Source organism: Elephas maximus, chromosome 5, assembly GCF_024166365.1.
Source record: "Elephas maximus indicus isolate mEleMax1 chromosome 5, mEleMax1 primary haplotype, whole genome shotgun sequence".
In the NCBI taxonomy this organism is placed as follows: domain Eukaryota; kingdom Metazoa; phylum Chordata; class Mammalia; order Proboscidea; family Elephantidae; genus Elephas; species Elephas maximus.
Window position 1 is genome coordinate 88,787,602 of NC_064823.1, and position 23,548 is coordinate 88,811,149.

General features: G+C 36.9%; 1 protein-coding gene across 4 annotated transcripts in view; it reads left to right on the forward strand.

Moving 5' to 3' along the window:
* The window catches only part of UGT2A2 (UDP glucuronosyltransferase family 2 member A2), a 106,720-nt gene that overhangs the window by 77,802 nt on the left and 5,370 nt on the right, over nucleotides 1-23,548 (forward strand). For all 4 annotated transcript variants that reach the window (XM_049886105.1, XM_049886107.1, XM_049886106.1 and 1 more), the window contains 4 exons: nucleotides 10,787-10,935; nucleotides 18,816-18,947; nucleotides 20,608-20,695; nucleotides 21,180-21,399. In XM_049886105.1, coding sequence (XP_049742062.1) covers nucleotides 10,787-10,935; nucleotides 18,816-18,947; nucleotides 20,608-20,695; nucleotides 21,180-21,399 — 589 coding nt within the window. The remainder of the gene's footprint in view (nucleotides 1-10,786; nucleotides 10,936-18,815; nucleotides 18,948-20,607; nucleotides 20,696-21,179; nucleotides 21,400-23,548) is intronic.

Sequence of the window (23,548 nt, forward strand, 5' to 3'; positions counted from 1 at the left end):
CGCACACAGACTTTTAAGACCTCAGACACTACTAACCCAAGTAGAATGTAGAACATTTTCTTTATAAACTATGTTATGCCAATTGAGCTAGATGCTCCCCGAGACCATGGTTCCCACAGCCCTCAGCCCAGCAAATCGATCCCTCAGTGAGTCTGGTTGTGTCTATGGAACTTCCATGACCTTGCCTTGTACAAGTTGTGCTGGCTTCCCCAGAATTGTGCACCGTCTTACCTTTCGCAAAAGTTACCACTTATCTATTGTCTTATTTAGTGTTTTCCTATCCCCAACACTCCCCTCCCCCATAACCATCAAAGATAGTTTCTTTTTGTGTGTGAACCTTTCTGTGAGTGTTTACAGTAATGGTCTCATACAATATTTGTCCTTTCATGATTGACTTATTTCACTCAGCATAATGCCCTCCAGATTCATCCATGTTATGAGATGCTTCACAGATTCATCATTGTTCTTTATCATTACATAATACTCCATTGTATGTATGTACCATAGTTTATTTATCCATGCATCTGTTGATGGGCATCTAGGTTGTTTCCATCTTTTTGCCGTTGTGAACAATGCTGCAATGAACATGGATGTGCATATGTTTATTTCTGTGATGACTCATTTCTCTAGCATATATTCCTAGGAGTGGGATTGCTGAAGCTTATGGTATTTCTATTTCTAGCTTTCTAAGGAAACCTCATATCATTTTCCAAAATGGTTGTATCATTTTACATTCCCACCAGCAGTGCATAAGAGTTCCAATCTCCCTGCAGCTTCTCCAACATTTGTTATTATTATTATTTTTTTTAATCCTGCTGGTAATGCTGGGGTGAGATGGTATCTCATTGTGGTTTTGATTTGCATCTGTCTAATGGCTAGTGATGGTGAGCATCTTTTCATGTGTCTGGTAGCCACTTGAATGTCTTCTTTGGTGAAGTGTCTGTCCATTTCCTTTGCCCATTTTTGAATTGGATCATTTGTCTTTTTGTTGTAGAGGAGCTGGCTTTCCTGTGGATTTTAGAGATTAGAGATTTAGTAGCCAAACATTTTTTCTCAGCCTGTAGATTCTCCTTTGGTGAAGTCTTTTGATGAGCATTAGCATTTAATTTTTAGGGGTTCCCAGTTATCTAGTTTATCTTCTGGAGTTTGTGTGTTGTTGGTTATGGTTTCTATCCTGTTAATGCCATGTATTAGGGTTTCTGGTATTGATAATATTTTTTCTTCTATGAACTTTGTAGTTTGTGGCTTTATATTTAGGTCTTTGATCCACTTTCAGTTAGTTTTTGTGTATGATGAGGAGTATGGGTCCTGTTTCATTTTTTTGCAGATGGACATCCAGTATTGCCAAAACCATTTGTTAAAAAGACTCTTTTCCTCATTTTATCAACTTTGGGTTCTCAATTCTGTTACATTGGTCAACGTATTGGTCATTGTACCAATACAAAGCTGTTTTGACTACAGTAGCTATATATTAGTTTCTGAAGTCAGGTAGTGTGAGTCCTCCTATTTTATTCATCCTCTTCAGTAGATGGCAGTGGTTTTTTTACTCATCCGGGGCCTCTTCCCATTCCATATAAAGTTAATGATAAGTTTTTCCATCTCTTTAAAGAATGTTGTTGAAATTTGGATTGGGATTGCATTGTATTTTTTAATAGCTTTGGGTAGAAATGTCATTTTCACAATGTTGAGTCTACCTATCCAAAAGTACAGTATGTTTTTCCATTTATGTAGATCTCTTTTGGTTTCTTGCAGTAGTTTTGTAGTTTTCTTTGTATAGGCTTTTTAAGTCCTTGATTAGATTTATTCTTAAGTATTTTATTTGTTTAGGGGCTTTTATAAGTGGTATGGCTTTCCTAATTTCCTTTTCATCATTCTTTTCTTTGGTGTATAGGAATATGACTCATTTTTGTACATTTATTTTGTATCTTCCTACTCTGCATACCTTTGTGTTAGTTCCAGCAGTTTTCTTGTGGAGTCTTTTGGGTTTTCGGCAGTTCAAATCCACCAGGAGCTCCTTGGAAACTCTATGGGGCAGTTCTACTCTGTTCTACAGGGTTGCTATGCGTCAGAATCAACTCGACGGCACTGGGTGGGTTTTTTATGTATAGTATCATATCATCTGGAATTAGGGACAGTTTTACTTCTTCATTACCAACTTGGATGCCCTTTATTTCTTTTTCCTGCTTTATTGCTCTAGCTAGGACTTCCAGCACAATGTTAAATAGGAGTGGAGATAAAGGGCATCCTTGTCTTGTTCCTGTTCTCAATAGGAATGTTTTCAGCCTCACTCCATTAAGAATGATGTTGGCCATTAGTTTTATATAAAAAAATAAAAAAAAAAAATTTAAGATGCCCTTTATTATATTGAGAAATTTTCTTTCTATACCTATTTTACTGAGAGTTTTTTTTTTTTTTTAATCAGGAATGGGTGTTGGACTTTGTCTAATGCCTTTTTTGCATCGATTGAGATGATCATGTGATTCTTTTCTTTCCTTTTATTTGTGTGATGGATTACCTTGATTGATTTTCTAGTGTTGAACCACTCTTGCATGCCTGGTATGAATCCTACTTGGTTGTGGTGTATTATTTTTTTGACATGATGTTGAATTCTATTGCCTAAAATTTTATTGAGAATTTTTGCATCTATATTTGTGATACTTATTGGTCTGGAATTTTCTTTTTTCGTGGCATCTTTGCCTGCTTTTATTATCAGGGTTATGCTGGCTTCACAGAATGAATTTGGAAGTATCCTTTCCTTTTCTATATTCTGAAATAGTTTGAGTAGTACTGGTGTAAGCTCATTTTTGAATGTTTGGTAGAATTCTCCAGTGAAGTCATCTCGGCCAGGGCTTTTTTTTGTTGTTGTTGGAAGTTTTTTTTTAATTACCTTTTCAATCTCGTCTCTTGTTACGGGTCTGTTTAGATTGTCAACATTATTTTGTGTTAGTTTGGGTAAGTTGTGTGTTTCTAGAAATTTGTTCATTTCCTCTGGGTTTTCAAATTTGTTGGTGTATAGTTTTTCATAACACTCTGTTATAATCCTTTTTATTTCAGTTGGGTCTATTCTAATGTTCCCCATTTCATTTCTTATTTGGGTTATTTGCACCTTCTCGTGTTTTTCTTTTGTCTATTTGGCCAGTGATTTGTTGATTTTGTTGATCCTTTCAAAGAATCAACTTTATTTTTTTTTTAATTCTTTCTATTCTCTATTTCATTTATTTCTGCTCTGAAATTTATTATTTCCTTTCTTCTGATGGCTGTGGGCTTCTTTTGCTGCTCTCTTTCTATTTGTTTGAGTTGTGCAGCTAATGCTTTGATATTGTCCCTTTCTTCTTTTTTGATGTGTGCATCTATTGCTATAAATTGACCTCTGAGGACTGCCTTTGCTATGACCCAAAGTTTTTGGTATGATGGGTTGTCCTTCTCATTTGATGCTAGGAATTTTTTGATTACATCTCTGATTTTTTCTATTACCCAATGGTTTTTAAACAGGGTGTTATTCAGTTTCCATGTAATTGATTTTTTTTTTCTTGTTTTTCCTGTTGTTAATTTCTACTTTGATGGCATTGTGGTCAGGGAAGGTACTTTGTGTTATCTCAATGTTTTGGATTTTGTTGAGGATTGCTTTGTGGCCTAAGGTGTGTTCTTTTCTGGAGATCATTCTATGTGTGTTGGAAAAGAATGTGTACTTTGCAGCTGTTGGGTGGAGTTTTCTATATATGTCTATGAGGTCAAGTTGACTGATTGTGTCCTTTAGCTCTTCTGTATCTTTGCTCAGGTTCTTTCTAGATGTTCTGTCTTTTAACATGAGTGATGTGTTGAAGTTTCCTACTATTATGTGGAACTGTCGGTTTCTCTTTTCAGTGCTGTTAGAGTTTGTTTTATGTATTTTGGAGCCCATAGTTGGATGTGTAGATGTTTATTATGGTTATGTCTTCATGATGGATTATCCCTTTAATAATTATATAGTTCCTTTCTTTGTCCTTTATGGTTGATTTTGTTTTAAAATCTTTTTTTTATCTGAGATTAATGCTGCCAGTCCTACTCCTTTTTGGTAGCTGTTTGCTTGATATATTTTTTCCATCCTTCGATTTTTAGTAATTTACATCTTTGTTTCTAAGGTGTTTTTCTTGTAGACAGCGTATTGATTGATCCTATCTTTTTATCCATTCTGTCACTCTCTATCTCTTTATGGGTACATTTAGGCCACTTACATTCACCGTAATTATTGATTGGTTTGAGTTTATCGCATTCATTTTGTAGTGCTTTTTTTGGTGGTCTTGACAGTTTCTTTTTTCTTCTTACTTTCTTGTGCTAAATTGCTTTTGTTTGTGAAGTTTTTTTCATTTTGTTTGTTTTTACTGAGACTTTATATTTTTATTCTTTATTTTGATGTGTAGGTGTAGTAACTTTTTGTGGCTACCTTGAAATTTACTCCGATCTTTCCAGGTTTGAACCAGTCTATTATTACTTGGCATCACCTTGACTCTCTCTCTATTAGAAAGTTCTATTTTTTATACCTACACTGTTTATTCCCTATTTTATTGTTTTGACATTGTTGTCATTTACAGATTAACCTCTGTTTCCCTGTTGTAATTCTTCTGGTTTTGGGTAGTCCCTGAGTTCATATCCTACGTTTGTATCTGGCTAGTTTGATTTTGATTCCTAGATTCAGGCTGTGGTCTGATGTTGTTTGTTCTCAAACCAAAGTACTCCCTTAAATAATTCTTGTACGTTTGCTTTGGTTTTTACATAGTCCCTTAATTTCTGTTTATCTGGAAATGTCCTAATTTCATCATCATATTTCAATGAGAGTTTTGCAGGGTATATTATTCTTGGTTGGCCACTTTTTTTCTTTCAAGGTTTAATGTATGTCATTCCATTGCCTTCTTGCCTGCGAGGTTTCTGGTGAATAATCGGAGTTTAGTCTTATCGTTTCCCCTCTGTGTGTAATTTTTAGTTTTTCTCAAGTTGCCCTCATGATTCTTTCTTTGTCTTTGTTTTTAGTGAATGTGATTATGATATGCTTTTCTGATTTTCTTTTACAGTCTATCTTATATGGGGTTAGGTGAGCTTCTCAGATGGTCACCTTTTCATCTTTCATGGTATTAGGAAAATTTTCTGTCAGCAATTCTTCAAAGATCCTCTCTGTGTTTTCCATTTTTTCCACTGTTCTGGAACTCTGATCATTTGCAAAATTTTGCTTTGATTGTATCCCACATAATCGTTGGGTCTCTTCATTTTTCTTTCTTTTTTTTTTTTTCTCAAAGTTGTATTCAAATGTTTTTCTTCAAGTTCACTGATTCTGTCTTCCATTGTTTCACACCTGCTCCTCAGCCCTTCTGTGGTACTGTCCATTTCTGATATCTTGTTTATATTTTGGAGTTCTAATTGTCATTTTTGTAAAATTTCTAGTTGTGAATTATTTTTATCTATTTTCTTGTATTGTTTTCCTGAATTCTCCCATTTTTTGCCTGTTTTTTCCATGAGTTTTTCTGCCTTTTCCATGAATTTGTCCATTTTTTCCTCATTTTTGTCTGCTTTTTGCTTGAACTCTTGGATAGCTCTGAATATTAGAGATTTGAATTTCCTATCAGGTAGTTTTAGTGCCTTTTCTTCTGCTGAAAAGACATCTGGTATTTTACTTTGGATGCCTGAACCAGCCTGTCCTATTTTTTAAATATGTTTCGATATTGTATTCTGTCTTTGGGACATTCAGTAGTTATTTTCTTCATTTGTTGATTGCAGGTTTGTTTCACATTGCTTCCCTCCCCGCCCCCCCCCCCCGCCGCCCTTTGGTTACATCTGAGAAGGTAGGCTGTGCGTTCTTTGGTTTTTGCTCATCTGTGGGCACAATACTTTTCAGCTCCTTGTCCAACAGGTAGGGCCAGTCACTTAGCTATGGTGCAGCAGGGCACATCCAGCTGAAGGAAAGGAACTGGAATGAGTTGTTTGTGGCTGGTACTAGAACCTATAGCATGGGCCAGGAGTCAGTGCAGGGCATGGTCCACTAGGCCATGCCTGTGCTGCATGGTGCAGATAGGTAGGAAGGAGCAGGGGAGTTGTGATGTGTGGAGCTAAGATGGGTATGGGAAAGAAGATAGAGAAGAGAGAGAAACAGGAGCCCAAAAACAAACAACAACAACAAAAGTAGAGTAGTAAGGGAGCTTGCTGTTGGGGTGGAGAAATGAAAAACCAAGAAATGGAGTAAAACAAAAAGAGAAAAAGAAAAACAAATAAAGAAAAAGAAAAAAAGAAAGAAATGCCCCCAGGGATCCAACCTGTGCAGCTGCACAGATGGAAGAGGTGTCTCCCAAGCCGTGTGTACAGCACGGCTAGAGTGGACTCTCAAGCAGTAACAAGCAGTAAAAAATAAATAAATAAATAAAGGAGCAAATCAAAACAGAGTAGAACAAAACAAATCAAGCACAAACAAATGAACAAAAAGTCTCCCGGGATCCCACAAGCATGGTGTTGCAGACAAGGAAAGCAGTTCCCCAGCCAAGCAGTGCTTCACAGCCTTTCAAGAAGAAGCAAAGATGTCACAGGGAGCCAGGTGTTCAAGAGAAAGGAGGGAGAGGAGGTGAGAGGCAGGGAAGAAACCAAAAGAAATGGGGAAAAGCAACATCAGAGGCAAATAAATGGCACCGAGAGAGCCGGCCAGTGTGGGTGAGGCAAATACAAGTAGCTGCACGGAGTTCGTAGCTCTCCACCAAATGAGCAACCACCACCAGCTAGGAAGTGGTAGGGGCTGAATGGGGAGTGGAGGAAGAAAGGTGGGCAGTGGGAAAATGTATGTTGCTGGTTACCGGGTGATCTGTCTCCTCTTGGGAGCTCCATGGAGCCACTTTTCCATACTCCTTGTCTGCTGCTCTTCAAATGTGGGCGGGAGGAATCCGAGCAGCGGCATGGGGTCCACAGCTCTCAGCTGGCTGAGTGATCACTACCAACTGGGAAGTGATGGATGCCAAGTGGGTGGGAGGGAGGATGGGAGGTGGGAAAGTGTATATCGCTAGTTATCAGGTGCTCTGTCTCCTGCTGGGAGCTCCATGAAGCTGGTTTCCCATGCTCCCTGCACACCAATCTTCCACAGGAGTCCAAGGTGGCAAACTCATGCTAAGTTAGCTGACAGGGGACCTCCGCTGGTATCTCTCTTCGATCTTTGTTCTCTGTCAGTTTCTTATCCCTTTTGGTGCTTGGCTAAGTTCTTTATCTCTTCATTTGACACTTAGAGTTCCAGAATTGACATTTGTCTCTGTTTTACTTAGTTTTGTGAGTTTTTGCTGTGGAGGGACAGTGTGGTGCTTCTGTTTATAGTGTCATGTTGGCTCTTTCTCCTTTATTGTGTTTTTTAAACTAATTGAATGGACTGTTTTTGTTTGTTTTGTTTTTCCATGTCTTTTCCTTACATATTTGGAAGTTAAATGCCACATCACTGTTTAGATGTGCTTCTTTTAGTCTATATATAAAATATATATATATATATATATATATATATGTTTTTGGTTTTGAGACTAATGTGAGTTCTGAGCCTTTAACCTGGAAATTTTTATCAGTTTACATTTATTGGGCTAAGTGATATATTTCATTTTTTTGCAACTGTTTTGTTTTCTATTTCTCTGATTGTTTTCACTTCTTTTTATGTACTTTAAGACTAGTTCAGTTTTCTTTATTTTTTTAAATTTGTTCTCCTACTTTAAGGCTATTATAAGTTTATGTCAATTATTTTAGTTGCCAACAGCACTGCATATTTTAAAAAACTATGAAGTTAACCAAAATCTTTACTATATTGATTAATAACATGAAAATACTAGAACGCACTGGGTACATTTCAAGCTCTTTCCAAGATTATGTGCCCCTTAAGTTTGAAATGGTTCGGGGTTTTTGGTTGGTTGTTTGCTTTGGCTTGGCTTTTTTTTTTTTTTTTGACCCTTTATGTTCTGTCTATGTACCAATCCTTTGATGATCTCATCCAAGTACATGATTTTAATCACCAACTGTTTGCTTATAACTCCAAATATACATTGCTGTGTGGCATGTTTCCCGTTCACTGCAACCTTAGAAGTTCAACTGCCTACTCCACAACTCTATTTGCAGGTTCACATGTATTTCAAACTCTTCTTACTTAAATCTGAGTTCCTGCTCTTGCCTCACCCAAAACATGTTTTTCCTGATATCTTCTTCATTTCACTTAATGAAAACCCAGTACTTTTTGTTACTCAGGTGAAAAATACAGGGATCCTTCATCAGCTGACACATTTTCTCATAGTCCATAAACAATTTGCCAGATAATCCTGTCAGTTGTACTCCAAAATAATGTAGAATGTCCCTCCATCCATTGTCTTCATTGATACTATCTTGGTTCAAGTTATCATCATTGTTCACCTGAATTAAAACAATCAGTGCTACAGTAAATAAGCTGCAGTGAAAAAGAGATACCAAATAAGATGCCTGCAGCTGCACAGTTACATCTCCAACGGAAGGAAGACAGGGGTCCTACTCACAAAGTTATCCAGATTTTTAGGAAGCGAATATCTTATTGTTCTGTTATTTCTTTGAGTGTTGTTCTTGCCTATACATCTAGGCAAAAAAAAGGAAGGTGAAGGAGAAAAAGAGAACAACATTTTCATTTTAAAAATATGTGATTCAGAAATTTTACATTAATTTCCTCATGTGCCTTTCACAAGAAATTAATAACTTAGGGAGCCTAGGTAAGTTATCTCTAGATAACTACCATGGTAAAATGACTTACCTCTGAGAGACTAGTAATAGCTGTCTACCAAAGTTTTTTCTGTCTGCCTAATCTTAGTATGACATCTGGCCATACATTGAGGCAACTTTGAAGAATTTTTTTCAAAATAAAAGCCATTTCACATGAATCATTGAGTAGATTTAAAATAATAGATTCATTCAACAATAAGATGCACTCAGTTGCTCCAATTTAACAACCCAGCGATTAATTATAATTATCTGTGTATTCATTCATGGTGTATAAAACTCAATATTGTGTGAATAATATAACTATAGGAAATGGTTTGACAGTCAATTACAGTTCAGTATTTTGTTCCGAAATTCCTCATGCATCCCATTTCTAATAAAACCAAAAAACCAAACCTGTTGTCTAGAGTTGATTCTGACTCGGTGATACTATAGGATGGAGTAGAACTACCCAAAGGGTTTCCAGTACTGTAATCTTTTATGGAAGCAGGCTGTCGTATCTTTTTCCTGTGGAGCTGCTAGTGGGTTTGAACTGCCAAACTTTCAGTGAGCAGTCAAGCACTTTAACCACTGCACCATCAGAGATCTTTCCATTTCTAATAAGTCTTATTGGATTATTTCCCAAATTTGTATACTGTTGTTCAACTTCATTCTCTCTTCTTTCAATAACCTTTTGTTATTGTGAATAAGTTTTAAATATACAAATTTGGAAACTTGTTTAAGCTCGGTTTTTCTTAAAATGTGGACTAAGTATCATGTACATCAAAATTACCTGAGGGTTATTTTAGGTTCTTTGGACTGTCCTAACAAGTTAGGACAGCAGAAATGGGGTGACTTAAGAGAGCAGAAATCCATTCTCTCACAGTTCTGGAGGCTAGAAGTTCAAAATGTAAGTTGCTGGTAGGGCCATGCTGTCTCTTGAAGGCAACAGAGAAGGATTCTTCCATGTTTCTCACCTAGTTTCCGCTTGTTGGTCATCCTTGGCATTCCTTGGCTTGCAGCTGCATAACTCCTGTTTCTGTCATCACATGTGGCTGTCTTCCTTGCCTGTTCTTATGTTTCTGTGTCTCTTTTCCTCTTTTTATAAGGACATGATACATTTGGATCAGGGCCTACCATACTCTAATATGACTTATTGGCCTATCCTTCTCCAATATGACTCAATCTTAACAACTAATAGCTTCTTCAAAGGCTATATCCAAACAAGGTCACATTCACAGGTACTGAGGGTTAGGACTTCAGCATCTTTTTAGAAGGACACAATTCAACCAATAACAGGAATAGATGACCAAAGCAGATGTCAGACACATGGATCAAGGCATCTAGAAAACATGAACAAGTTGGCCCAGAAGCTTCAAAATGGGGTTCTCATTTAATCTTTGGCAATTTCAAGCTGAGTATCATTGAGTAAAGTTTTCTCACTATCAAATTTTAAGGCATTGGACTATATGACCTCAGACATAACTTTAAACTCTAAGATGTAATGACTCTAAAAACAGGCCACCTAATCTGAGTTGTAAAAAAACCAAACCAAACCAAACCAAACCCTTTGCAATCGAGTTGATTCCGACTCATAGTGACCCTGTAAGACAGAGTAGAACTGCCCCATAGGGTTTCCAAGGAGTGCCTGGAGGATTCAAACTGCTGACCTTTTGGTTAGCAACCATAGCACTTAACCACTACACCACCAGGGCTTCCAGTCTGAGATATATGACCACTAATATTGGATAGAATCCTTAAGGGTAAAGAATTATCCTTAGAGGTTTTTTTTTTTTTTTTTGGTCAGTTGCAAAATGTTTTCTGAGTGTAGAAATGATTGACCTGGTCATTTGCAAATAGGCATCCTTCTTCACAAAAACCTAAGATTCCTTCATTTTTTCACTCCTTTTTTGTCTATCTTTCTTTCTTATTTGCTTTGATATACCCTTCCTTTTAACATCTCGAAGCTGTAACTATTCTAGAGGTCTTAAATTTACTTTTAGCAACTTGTTAAGAAACTAATAGTGTTAATTTTTCCCGTAAACTAATGTATCAATTCCCTCCATTAACCTTTCTTTATTTTCCCTAGGAAAACCCACCACATTATGTGAGACAATGGGGAAAGCTGAAATTTGGCTAATCCGAACATATTGGGATTTTGAATTTCCTCGCCCATACTTACCTAACTTTGAGTTTGTTGGAGGCTTGCACTGCAAGCCTGCCAAACCTTTACCTAAGGTAGGTTGAATATCTTATGGTATGATACCTGATCCTGATTTTCCTTTAAATATTAAAGACTAAGAGACAGATGATGCTGAAAATTTTTGGTTTGCCACTCCAAATTTATTTTCCAGGTCACAGGTTGTTCTTATGAGTGATATTAGCTTTTCCGAACTTTCCATTGAAATTTTAAGCAGAAGAATGACATATTTAAAGTAGTATCTTTAGTAGTGTTTCTATATTGTGGATAATGGATTAGAAATAATGGATAATCTACCGACATGAAGAATATTAGGGAGGTTTCTCTAGTAGACCTAACAAACATGATAGAGAGCTCATCAAGTGTATTTACTACAATGGTAAATTACACAATGGTAAATTACAGGTGTTCCGTGGGACAGTTCTATTCTGTCCTATAGGGCTGCTGTGAATCGGAATCAAATCAATGGCAGTGGGTCTTTTTGGGATTTGTTGACTAAGAGTAGGTAAGATTAGGGAGCAGATAGAATCAAGGAGGACTCCTGTATTAACCTTGTAGGATTTTGTTTTGTTTTCCAATAGTGGTGACTTTTAATAAACTAGAAAATGCTTGGTGGAAACTTCTTTGAGATGAGGATGATGAGTTCAGTTTTGGACCTATTAACTAACTATAAGGACCTCCATGTGTCTGTCAGTTTGTCTTACTGTGGGAGGTTGCATGTTGCTGTGGTGCTGGAAGCTATGCCACCAGTATTCAGATACCAGCAGGGTCACCCATGGTGGACAGGGTTCAGCTGAGCTTCCAGACTAAGACAGACTAGGAAGAAGGACCTGGAAGTCTACTTCTGAAAAGAACTAGGCAGTGAAAACCTTATGAATAGCAGCAGAATGTTGTCTGATATAATGTCAGAAGATGAGCCCTGCATGTTGGAGGGCAGTCAAAAGACTGGGGAAGGGCAACAGTTGGAAACAAAGAAGAAAGATCTGTACTTAAATATGGCCTTGGTGACATAAACCATGACAGAGATCACATGATAGAATTCTGTGAGACCAATGACTTCTTCAATGCAAATACTGTTTTTCACCAACATAAACTGTGACTATACACAATGACCTTGCCAGATGGAATACACAGGAATCGGCTACACCTATGGAAAGAGACCATGGAAAAGCTTAATATTGTTAGTCAGAACAAGGCCAGGGGCCAACTGTGGAACAGACCATCAATTGCTCATATGCAAGTTCAAGTTGAAACTCAAGAAAATTAGAATAAGTTCACAAGAGCCTAAGTACAGCCTTGAGTATATCCCACCTGAATTTAGAGACCATCTCAAGAATAGATTTGACACCTTGAACACTAATGACCAAAGACCAGACAAGTTATGGAATGACATCAAGGACATCATACATGAAGAAAGCAAGAGGTCATTAAAAAGACAGGAAAGAAAGAAAAGGCCAAAATGGATGTCGGAAGAGACTCTGAAACTTGCTCTTGAATATCCAGCAGCTAAAGAAAAAGGAAGAAATGATGAAGTAAAAGAAATGAACAGAAAATTTCAAAGGGTGGCTCCAGAAGACAAAGTAAAGTATTATAACGACATGTGCAAAGAGCTAGAGATAGAAAGCCAAAAGGGAAGAACATGCTCAGCGTTTCTCAAGCTGAAAAAACTGAAGAAAAAATTCAAGCCTCGACTTGTAATAATGAAGGATTCTACGGAGAAAATATTAAACAACACAGGAAGTATCAAAAGAAGATGGCAGGAATACACAGAGTCATTATACCAAAAAAGAATTGGTTGACATTCAACCATTTCAGGAAGTAGGATATGATCAGGAACTGATGGTACTGAAGGAAGAACTCCAAGCTGCACTGAAGGCATTGATGAAAAACAAGGCTTCAGGAACTGACAGAATATCAATTGAGATGTTTCAACAAACAGATGCAGCACTGGAAAGCTCACTTGTATATGCCAAGAAATTTGGAAGAGAGCTACCTGGCCAACCAACTGGAAGAGATCCATATTTATGCCTATTCCCAAGAAAGGTGATCCAACTGAATGTGGAAATTATAGATCAATATCATTAATATCACACACAAGCAAAATTTTGCCAAAGATCATTCAAAAGCAGCTGCAGCAGTATATAGACAGGGAACTGCCAGAAATTCAGGCCAGATTCGGAAGAGGATGTGGAACCAGGGATATCATTGCTTATGTCAGATGGATCCTGGCTGAAAGCAGAGAATACCAGATGGATGTTTACCTGTGTTTTATTGACTATACAAAGGCATTCAACTCTGTGGATCATAACAAATTATGGATAACATTTTGAAGAATGGGCATTCCAGGACACTTAATTCTGCTCATGAACCTGTAAATAGATCAAGAGGCGGTTGTTTGGACAGAACAAAGGGATACAGCATGGTTTAAGTCAGGAAAGGTGTGTTTCAAGGTTGTATCTTTTCACCATACTTATTCTATCTTTATGTTGAGCAAATAATCTAAGAAACTGGAGTATATTAAGAAGGATGGGGCATCAGGATTGGAGGAAGATTCGTTAACAGCCTTAGTTATGTAGATGGCACAATCTTGCTTGCTGAAAGTGAAGAGGACTTGAAGCACTTACTAATGAAGATCATAGGTCACAGCCTTCAGTATGGATTACACTGCAACAGAAAGAAAAAAAAAATCCTCACAACTGGACCAAAAAGCAACATCACGATATACAGATAAAAGGTTGAAGTTGTCAAGGTTTCATTTTACTTGGATTCACAATCAACACCCATGGAAGCAGCAGTCAAGAAATCCAAAGACGCATTGCACAGGGAAACCTGCTGCAAAAGACGTCTTTAAAGTGTTAAAAAGTAAAGCTGTCATCTTGAAGACTGAGGTTCACCTGACCCAAGCCATGGTATTTTCAATCACATCATATTCATGTGAAAGCTGGACAATGAATAAGGAAGACCAAAGACAAATTGATGCCTTTAAATTGTGGTATGGAGAATAAGATTGAACATACCATGGACTGCCAAAAGAACAAACAAACCTGTCTTGGAGGAAGTACAACCAGAATGTTTCTTGGAAGCAAGGATGGTGAGACTGTGTCCTACATATTTTTGGCATGTTGTCAGAAGAAATCAGTCCTCGGAGAAGGATATGATGCTTGGTAAAGTACATGGTCAGCAGAAAAGCAGAAGACCTTCAACCAGATGGAATGAGACAGTGGCTACAACAATGGGCTCAGCATAGTAATGATTGTGAGCATGGTGCAGGCCCAAGCAGTATTTCATTCTGTGGTACATAACATTGCTGTGAGTCAGAACTGATTCGGTGACCCTAAAAACAACAACTCTAAAGAGCCAATGAGATTTTTAGGTGGAGATTTCTAGAAGTTATTTGAATAGTACAAGTTCTCAATCTCAGCAAGCAGCAATAGAAATAGAGAGCCATCAGCACGAAGTAGAAGTCATGAAAATGAGAGACTCGAACATTGAATCGGCTCTTTTCTGACATCATGGCAGATTTATTTTGAAGTGAAATAAATAAATGAGTAAATAACTTTATACCCATTCTAAAGCCTTCAAAGAACAAATGCGAAATGCCAGGGATGTTACAAGGAAACAGTATTGAGAAGCAAAATATTATAATCAATATATATGGTAAGACACTGTTTTTGACTATTAATAAGGAGTGAGGACATGTACCCTCACTTACCTTAGATGTGGGAAAATCAGCAAAATCTCTTTAGGAAAGTTGTAGGGTTAATGGTGTTCCCAGGTGAGTTTTTTTTTTTTTTTTCTGCTTAGGACCAGATGTGTATTCATATATGAAAGTTCATTTTAGAATCCTGAATATCCTATTCTTACCAGTTAAGTTCCCCCACGTGTCTGTCAGTTTGTCGTACTGTGGGGGCTTGTGTGTTGCTGTGATACTTGAAGCTATGCCACCGGTATTCAGATACAAGCACAGTCACCAATGGAGGACAGGTTTCAGATAAGCTTCCAGACTAAGACAGACTAGGAAGAAGGACCCAGCAGTCTACTTCTGAAAAGCATTAGCCAATGAAAACCTTATGAATAGCAGTGGAACGTTGTCTGATATAGTGCTGGAAGATCAGCCCCCCAGGTTGGAAGGCACTCAAAAGATGACTGGGGAAGAGCTGCCTCCTCAAAGTAGAGTTGACCTTAACGATATGGATGGAGTAAAGCTTTCGGGACCTTCATTTGCTGATGTGGCACGACTCAAAATGAGAAGAAAGAGCTGCAAACATCCATTAATAATCGGAACTTGAAATGTACGAAGTATGAATCTAGGAAAATAGGAAATCATGAAAAATAAAATGGAGCACATAAACCTCACTATCCCAGGCATCAGTGAGCTGAAATGGACTGGTATTGGCCATTTTGAATCAGACGATCATATAGTCTACAATGCTGGGAATGACAACTCAAAGAGGAATGGTGTTGCAGTCATCGTCAAAAAGAATGTTTCAAGATCTATCCTGAAGTACAATGCTGTCAGTGGTAGGATAATAACCATACGCCTACAAGGGAGACCAGTTAACACGACTATTATTCAAATTTATGCACCAACCACTAGGGACAAAGATGAAGAAATAGAAGATTTTTATCAGCTGCTGCAGTCTGAAATTGATCAAACATGCAATCAAGATGCATTGATAATTACTGGCGATTGGAATGTGGACGTTGGAAACAAAGAAGGATCAGTAGTTGGAAAATATGGTCTTGGTGACAGAAACAATGCCGGAGATCAAATGATAGAATTTTGCGAGACCAATGACTTCTTCATTGCAAACACCTTCTTTCACCAACATAAATGGCAACTATACACATGCACCTCTTGACTACATCTGTGGAAAGAGACGTTGGAAAAGCTCAATATCATCAGTCAGAACAAGGCCGGGGCCAAATGTAGAATAGACCATCAATTGCTCATAAGCAAGTTCAAGCAGAAAATGAAGAAAATCAGAGCAAGTCCACGGGAGCCAAAATATGACCTTGAGTATATCCCACCTGAATTTAGAGACCATCTCAAGAATAGATTTGACACATTGAATACTAGTGACCGCAGACCAGACGAGTTGTGGAATGACATCAAGGACATCATCCATGAAGAAAGCAAGAGATCATTAAAAAGACAGGAAAGAAAGAAAGACCAAGGTGGATGTCAGAGGAGACTCTGAAACTTGCCCTTGAGTGTCGAGCAGCTAAAGCAAAAGGAAGAATTGATGAAGTAAAAGAACTGAACAGAAGATTTCAAAGGGCCTCTCGAGAAGACAAAGTAAAATATTATAATGACATGTGCAAAGAACTGGAGATGGAAAACCAAAAGCGAAGAACACGCTCGGCGTTTCTCAAGCTGAAAGAGCTGAAGAAAAAATTCAAGCCTCAGTTGCAATAGTGAAGGATTCCATATGGAAAATATTAAACAAGCAGGAAGCATCAAAAGAAGATGGAAGGAATACACAGAGTCATTATAGCAAAAAGAATTAGTCGATATTCAACCATTTCAAGAGGTGGCATGTGATCAGGAACCAACGGTACTGAAGGAAGAAGTCCAAGCTGCTCTGAAGGCACTGGCAAAAAACAAGGCTCCAGGAATTGATGGAATATCAATTGAGATGTTTCAACAAAACAGATGCAGCACTGGAGGTGCTCACTTATCTATGCCAAGAAATATGGAAGAGAGCTTCCTGGCCAACTGACTGGAAGAGATCCATATTTATGCCTATTCCCAAGAAAGCTGATCCAACCGAATGTGGAAATTATAGAACAATATCATTAATATCACATTCAAGCAAAATTTTGCTGAAGATCATTCAAAAATGGCTGCAGCTGTATATCGACAGGGAACTGCCAGAAATTCACGCCGGTTTCAGAAGAGGACGTGGAACCAGGGATATCATTGCTGATGTCAGATAGATTCTGGCTGAAAGCAGAGAATACCAGAAGGATGTTTACCTGTGTTTTATTGACTATGCAAAGGCATTCGACTGTGTGCATCATAACAAACTATGGATAACACTGCGAAGAATCGGAATTCCAGAACACTTAATTGTGCTCATGAGAAACCTTTACATAGATCAAGAGGCAGTTGTTCAGACAGAACAAGGAGATACTGATTGGTTTAAAGTCAGAAAAGGTGTGCGTCAGGGTTGTATTCTTGCACCATACCTATTTAATCTGTATGCTGAACAAATAATACGAGAGGCTGGACTATATGAAGAAGAATGGGGCATCAGGATTGGAGGAAGACTCATTAACAACCTGCGTTATGCAGATGACACAGCCTTGCTTGCTGAAAGTGAAGAGGACTTGAAGCACTTACTAATGAAGATCAAAGACCACAGCCTTCAGTATGGATTACACCTCAACATAAAGAAAACAAAAATCCTCACAACTGGAACAATGAGCAACATCATGATAAACGGAGAAAAGATTGAAGTTGTCAAGGATTTCATTTTACTTGGATCCACAATCAAGAGCCGTGGACGCAGCAGTCAAGAAATCAAAAGATGCATTGCATTGGGCAAATCTGCTGCAAAGGACCTCTTCAAAGTGTTAAAGAGCAAAGATGTCACCCTGAAGAGTTAGATGGGCCTGACCCAAGCCATGGTATTTTCAGTTACATTATATGCATGTGAAAACTGGACAATGTATAAGGAAGACCAAAGAAGAGTTGATGCCTTTGAATTGTGGTGTCGGCGAAGAATATTGAATATACCATGGACTGCCAAAAGAACGAACAAATCTGTCTTGGAAGAAGTGCAACCAGAATGCTCCTTAGAGGCAAGGATGGAGAGATTGAGTCTTACATACTTTGGACATGTTGTCAGGAGGGATCAGTCCCTGGAGAAGGACATCATGCTTGGCAGAGTACAGGGTCAGCGGAAAAGAGGAAGACCCTCAACGAGGTGGATTGACATAGTGGCTGTGACAATGAGCTCAAGCATAAGGACGATTGTAAGGATGGAGCAGGACTGGGCAGTGTTTTGTTCTGTTGTGCATAGGGTCAGAACCGACTCGACGGCACCTAACAACAATAACATCAGTCAAGTTATATCTGCAAAGCAAAATCTATGGAGAGTTGCTATTATAAAAAAAAAAAAGCTATTATAGGAGTTAAAAAACCAGTATCTTACTAGAGACAGGAAGAGAAGTGAGATTTTCCATGATATTCTAGAAAATATTCCATTCCACCTATTACGTTTGTCCCTCTACCTTCACTTTACACACAGACACACACTCCCACAAACCCCATGATATCTACACAAGTCACATAATTTCATAAAAAAATATTTTAAGTAATGATGCAAGATGGAGAAAATTATTTCCTTCCAAATTTAACTTAGCTACTGATGAAGAAGTCTAGGCAGTATGAACACCAATCATGGCATAGATATTCTGAAAGAATTATAAACATGAGAAAAACAATCCTGATTGTCTCAGGGAAGATATATCACTTTAGTAATAATTTCTTGGATATAAATTGGCATGCTAGTGATTCCAAGTTTAGGAGCCTAATTGAAAACTTCTTGGGGTTCCTTCCAAAGAGTATTTTTATGAGTTTGCAAGCAACTAGGTTGTTTAATAAAATTAAGCCTGTGTAGTAACAGTGCCCATGAAAAGAAGTGCCTCTTTGTCGCCTCTTATTTTTGTATAATGATTTGATTCCATGCCTCTAGTATTAATCAGTGATTATATTTTTAGCCATACATTTCAGACATGTATTTCCTCCTAGAAAGACTAGATTGTTGTATATGTCAGAAGACAGCACCAGTCTAACAGCGCCTTTGACACTTTACTTGGTTCTTCATGTTTAGAATTGTGAGTGCTATTTTTTTCCTGTGATGCTGCAGTTTCATAATACAGAGAATTTTTTTTTTTTTTTTAACTGCAGGAAATGGAAGAATTTGTCCAGAGCTCAGGTGAACATGGTGTTGTGGTTTTTTCTCTGGGGTCAATGGTTACAAACCTCACTGAAGAAAAGGCCAATCTCATTGCCTCTGCCCTTGCCCAAATTCCACAGAAGGTCAGTACTACTCCATCCTGGTAGGTAGCTACTTTATCAATTCAAAAGAGAGTGTGGCTAATAGTGCTCTTTCTAGATGAAAGCTAAATCTTATCATGCAATTAACATGACTGGTAAGAGCTTTAAGTAAAAAGTTGTAAAACATTAAAGCAGCATGTTTATGCATACTTGAACATTTGCCTACTCAGCCTTGGCATTCATCTGAATATCCATCTTGTTTGTACCCATTTATTTGTAATAGACTCAAACCAAAACCAAACCTGTTGCCATCGAGTTGATTCTGACTTGTAGTGACCCTATAGGACAGAGTAGAACTGCCCCGTATAGTTTCCAAGGAGCACTTGGTGGATTTGAACTACTGACCTTTTGGTTAGCCCCCATAGCTCTTAACTGCTATGCCACCAGGGTTTTCTGTAATAGACTAGAGATTAAAATATTTAACACCCTCACTGACCTTACACTATGTGGGATATTATTGCATGTACCAAATGTTCTAAGGTGTTTTAGCTCCAAGATGCAGGAAAAGGGAGAACTGATATGACAAAAAGTATAGCAGAATCTTGCTCAAGAATATACACATCTCTAGGTTATCTTGGGACTCTATTGAAATGTAGTTGGGTTAGAAGTAGAAGCCTAGATGCATTTATTCTTTCTAATTAGAGTTGTCTATTGGATTGGGTTGGGTAGCCAATTTTATCTCAATTAAAAATCCAAATAATATAGTCAAGCAACATGCCTGTTTTAATTTATGCTATTTAATTAATCTTAACTTTGTTTTTTGTTTTCACTATAATTCTAGACTTCAATTCTTTATATGCTACTGCTTTCAACTCTTATGTACTCCTGTTCATGAAATATCCAAGAGCTGTTTTTGTTTCTATATTGAGTTAAAGTACATAAAATACTGTGAAGGCAAGTGTACTAATTAGGTATATTGAAACTTTGGATTTCTGTTTCTAAACTTCTCTGTTAATGGTTTGAGTATCTATGCCATCTTTTAGTACATGACCTGGTATTTCTTTTACAGACTTTCCAAACAGAAAACATGTAATAAGAGGTTAAAATTGTAACAAATGTTTCATTAAAAAAGGAATATAAGCAAATCCCCTATTTTATCCTCCCTCAAAAATAAAAATAAAAAAAGAAGGAAGAAATGAAGAAAGGAAAGGAAAAAAGAACATAAGGAAAAAAAAAAAAAGGAAGGGGGAAGAAGTAAAGTTATCCAAATAAGTCACACATACTACAAAACTAATTATATTTGTGGAAAAAACTAAATTTGAAAAACAAAAGAAAGGATGGCCCAGGGGTACCCATTTACATAGAAGTCATGTTTTTAGATGATGTTTAACTCCCATATTCTGATATATTAATCCAGTACCGTTTTCTTTTCTAATTCTTCACTTAGAATCTCAATCGCAGAAGTGTTTTAGATAATGGTCAAAATAATGGTATACTTAACAGACTACTAGAATATGCCATTTTTTAAAATCTGGGTGTAAATAATTTTACTCCTTTTTTCAGTGTTTTCAAAGTACCGCTACAATGCTGCTTTCTCAACTCTGAGTTGAAGAGGGTGGACTATGTGATTTCTGAATAGGTCTACAACCTTAAAATGCAATTATTCTGTATTTTACTTACGAAATAAATTTTTTTTTGGTAGGTTTTGTGGAGATACAAAGGAATAAAACCAGCCACATTAGGAGCCAATACTCAACTCTATGACTGGATACCCCAGAACGATCTTCTTGGTAAGACTATGGAAGAAAAAAACAAACAAGCAAAGAAAAAACAAAAACAAACAAAAAAACTGTGCAGTTGGGTAAAAAATGTAACAAATATTTAATAGCAAATATAACAAATATTCAATATTGTAAGACTTTTACAATTCACTTTCAGTTTTAACAGAGATATAATGAAACAAATGACCATTAATTTTATGGATTTATGCTTTCAATGGTTCACACAAGATCTTCAGTGTAGTGTCTCATTACTCTACCAGTTTTAGCTCAATTCAGATATCATCTCCTCAGTAAAGATTTCCCATACAATGCGGAAGCAGTTAATTCCTTCTTTTCCAAGCATTGAAGTTTCCTGAGCTAGCAATGGCCATATATTCAGCTTTCATAGAAAACTCTGGTTTCTTTAGCAAGTTATCCTGTTTTTTCCCTACTCTCTCTGAAATTGTGTAATATAATGTAGTGCTCACCCACTTCTTACCCAACCCCAAACTAGGTCACCCCAAAACAAAAGCGTTCATCACCCATGGTGGAACTAATGGAATCTATGAAGCTATTTATCATGGGGTCCCTATGGTGGGACTTCCTATGTTTGCTGATCAGCCTGATAACATCATCCACATGAAAGCTAAAGGAGCAGCTGTGGATATGAACATGAATACAATGACAAGTGCAGATTTCCTCAATGCTTTGAGAACAGTCATTAATGATCCTTCGTAAGTATTGCTGCTTTTTATAGTCACTATCAATTGTGTTGTCCATCATACTAAAATATGTTCCATGTTCCAGGCCTTTATAATCAGTTTGTTTTAAAATAACCACCAGAACATGACAAATATAATAACCAATTTCTTATTTAATATCCCAAAGTGCCTTAGCAAAATTGAAAAAAAAAAATGGTGAAAACTTTATATAGTCTGTAAAAAAACTTATTTAAGTTTAAATAAAGTAACGTTAATGTTAAGTAATAAATTCTCAGAATTTTTACTGGATAACATGTTCATTTTTGTAAACATTATATAGCTGCTAATTTAAATATTTAAACAATTTAGTAATGACACAAATGGCAGTGATAATTTATCTGATATTATTCATCCAATATTTACACTGAGTGGGTAGCATTCTTCAGTATACATATATGCATACAAAAAGGAGAGATGTAGAGTAATTGATAATTTTATAAATATTGATTTGTGCTCTATGTGTACTTTTTAAGTAAAATTTTAAATATGATTGTACTTAGTTGAAAAAGGAAATGAAATTAAACTCAAAGACCTCACTAAGGTTGAGAAATAATATACTACATATATATAAAGTTTTGAGCCATTAATTTTGACTATGTGCTTTAATTTTAGCCACTATCAGTTGGACCCCTGCTATGGCAGTAATCTAGGTCCCTATTTTTATTACTTATAATTTTAATTTATCAATATTTATTGGCATTTATTTTCTTCACATTTGTTTAATCTTTTGTGTGTGTGTGTGTTTGTGATACTTGAAGGGATTCAATGTGCACAATCAGTCTTTGAATCAGAGATTCTTTATTCCCCTGGATGACACAGTGGTTAAGAGGCCAAGCTGCTAACCAAAAGGTCAGCAGTTCGAATACACCAACTGCTGTTTGGAAACCCTATGGAACAGTTCTACTCTGTCCTATAGGGTCACTCTGTGTGAGAATTGACTCGATGGCAAAGGGTTTTATATCATATAGAATTTTTTCTCAAAAAGACTCATGATATTGAGTTCCCTCAGATCATGTTTAAATACCAACGGAATATACCATTGCCCACCCACTTTTTCATGGCTCTTAGATTTCTTGGGAGGGTACTTTCCCCACTGAAAATATTTTCTGCCCTCCAGTGGAGACTTGTGTAATGATGAAAAGTGAAAAAAAAAAAAAAATTTGTTGAGGCAAAATAGCTTGGGTATTAGACAAAACCAGAGGTGACCTATGTACCAAATGGATGGTGCTGCACAATAAAGTCTGCTACCCAAGACCAGTGGGCCAGACAGGCACCCAGAAATCACATATTTTCATATGATATTTGTCAAAATCCATATTATCAATCAAAAATTAAGACACACTCAGTGAATAAGCATGCTTCCATTAATGAAAAACATGGTATCAACAAATTCAAAGCCAAAAATAATTGGGTCCTGAAAGGGTTAGCAAAGTTAGCTCAGTGCCTTTGTAGTAGAATGACCATCTCTGAGTATAGTACACTTATTTATTTATTTTTTTCCTTCAGAACTGTGTAAATATTATAGTCTTCTGGCTTGTAATGCTGATGTAGGATTTTGGAGGACTTTCTGACCATGTTCTGTCTTTAGGAGTTTCCTTTTTAATAATGAAAAGAAATCTTTATTTTTTAATTCAGAAACATAATAATGATATGTTTTTAGAAATTGTTGTATAATTTCTACCTGGGTTATAAGCCCAAAACCCATCGCCATTGAGTCAATTTTGACCCATAGCAACCCTATAGGACAGAATAGAACTGCCCCATAGAGTTTCCAAGGAGCACATGGTGGATTTGAACTGCCGGCCTTTTGGTTAACAGCCATAACGCTTATCCATTACACCACCAGGGCTCCTGGGTTATAGTACCCAAAAAAAAAAAAAAAAAAAAAATGCTGTAAACCCAGGATTAAAAAAAAAAAATTCAGTTTTTGATTTCAGAAAAAAACTTTTTGTTATTCAAATTCCTTTTTTTTTTATGTCTACTTCAGGAACATCAGGTTTTAGTTTTCCTTTTCTTGATTTTTTTTGTTTATTCTTTTTCTCCATTATTTTCTCTATAATTATTCTAGTGTTTACTGTGTTTAAATCACTGTGATTGCCTCAAGTATGTCCTCAAATTAATA